The following is a 1959-nucleotide window of genomic DNA, read 5'->3' as shown; positions in this document are numbered from 1 at the left end:
GGCACGTGGGATCTTAGTTTCCCAACCAGGGATGGAACCTGCACCCCATGCAGTGGAAGCACAGAGTCTTAACCACTGGACAGCCAGGAAAATCCCCCAGGCTTGCATTTTAGAAAGCCCAAACTGGAGAATGGCCTGGAGGTGGGATAATTTAGGCAAGAGATGATAGAGGCCTGGATTAGGGTGGCGTCTGGAAATGGGGAGAAGGGACATGTGGAACTGGAATTTGAGCTATGGTGAATTTCACCTGACTTTCTTTTTCTAAGGATACTGAGAAGTCAATGTCCATCTTGGACGTGTCTTCATCTCCCGGAAGCAGTGGAGTGCACACCTCTTGGAACCATGGCCCATCAGGCATTCAACACGTCCCTCAGTGCATAGAGCTGGAGACGATCTCCTTGGTCTCTGCTGAGGCACCCAGGCAGAACGCCAGTGAAATGGGGCCACACGTCAGTATGTTGCTGCCTGACCATGGTGTGAGCTACTGCCCCCAAGTGACTTTCACTCCTTCCCAGATGATTTACACTGAGGGAATGTCTCCTTCCCAGACAGGAATGATGATGTTCAAGGGGCCCCAGGCGATGCCCTTAGGAGAGCCCAGTATTCCAGGGATGGCCACGACCTTTGGTGGGAATCTAAGGATGTCCCCCAGTGGGCCGCCAGTCTCACCTGCCAGTGGAATCCCAATGATGTCCCACATCAGAATGCGAACAATGCCTTATTCTGGCCTCCCAACAGTAACTTCTAATGGAGGCCCTTTAACACCTAAAACATTATTGGATCCAACCATGCCTTCCACTGAGGCCCTGGCAATGCTCCGCTCTTTGGATCAGATGGTGCCCCCTAGAAACCCCCACAACTATGGGATGCCCCCAGCTGGATCGCCATTATTGCTGGCTTTGGAATCCCAGGGCTCTTTTGTGAGCCAGCCAGTCTCCCAGGAAGACCCCTTCCTACCTAAGCAGCCCTTACCTGCTCCACGGAGAGCGGAGCAGTACTCCGGGGCCCAGGAAAGGGCTCCTAGGAGGAGATCCCCAGTTTCAAGGCCTTACCGCTGCGACTATGAGAACTGTGAAAAAGCTTATACTAAGCGCTCCCACCTCGTGAGTCACCAACGCAAACACACAGGTAAATGAGGTGTCAGACGGGTGGGATGGGTGGAGAAATCTCTGGGCTTTAGATTTGTGGGGGACCCCTGGTTTGTAATGGTTTGGGATTAGCCCATCATCCTTCAAGCTTGGGATCAAGCTCTGTTGGCCCCACCAGCTTGCTTTCCCACAGTCCAGGATGACTGTGCCAAGATGGAGACTGCTGATGGTGCTGTCTCCTCACTGCTGTCCTGCGTTTTTCCTTTTGCTTCCTCAACATTGACTGCTCTGCTTCATAAAGTCAGACCCCTTCCTTCCTACCTGCTGGCCTATTCCTCTAAATTCCTTCTCTCCCTTGTCATTCCCCCAGGTGAAAGGCCCTATAAATGCATGTGGGAAGCCTGTACTTGGTCCTTCTTCCGTTCTGATGAACTTAGAAGACATACTCGGATACACACCAAATACCGACCACATAAATGTGACCAGTGCGGCCGACAGTTCATGAGATCTGACCATCTCAGGCAACACCAAAGGACTCATATGCGGGTGCCAGCATCCCCAGACCCTCCGGCTGACAGTGGACATATGGCTGGTCCTCCTCCTGCTCCTGGTCTTTAGGTCAATCTGCTCTTCCCCTCATTTTGGCTTCTCTGCCCAGATCCTGCCTGCGTCTGACCAGCTAGTCTCTTTGGTAGGTGTAGGTTTAGATGAAGACAGAAAGATTATGAGACAGTGTGGAAGCCCATATGAGCTCTGGACCTAGTTGGGGCCCCTCAAAAACTGTCTTGGATGTCCTCACATCTCTGGGGCTACCTACTTTTGTGCCAAGTTCAGCCACATGGCAAGATGGAGCAAAGTAGTGATTGTGAGC

At 52.3% G+C, this 1959-nt stretch overlaps 1 protein-coding gene across 1 annotated transcript; it reads left to right on the top strand.

The window, feature by feature from the left end:
• The first annotated feature begins 272 nt into the window (after positions 1–272).
• KLF17 (KLF transcription factor 17) lies at positions 273–1706 on the top strand. The gene is made up of 2 exons (XM_061186673.1): positions 273–1128; positions 1459–1706. The coding sequence occupies exons 1-2, from the start codon at positions 282–284 to the stop codon at positions 1704–1706; spliced, it is 1095 nt and encodes a 364-aa protein (XP_061042656.1). The 5' UTR covers positions 273–281.
• Positions 1707–1959: the final 253 nt, after the last annotated feature.

This window comes from Eubalaena glacialis, chromosome 3 (genome assembly GCF_028564815.1).
Source record: "Eubalaena glacialis isolate mEubGla1 chromosome 3, mEubGla1.1.hap2.+ XY, whole genome shotgun sequence".
Classification (NCBI taxonomy): domain Eukaryota; kingdom Metazoa; phylum Chordata; class Mammalia; order Artiodactyla; family Balaenidae; genus Eubalaena; species Eubalaena glacialis.
Note: the sequence above shows the minus strand (reverse complement) of the source record. Positions and strands in the feature narration are given on the sequence as shown.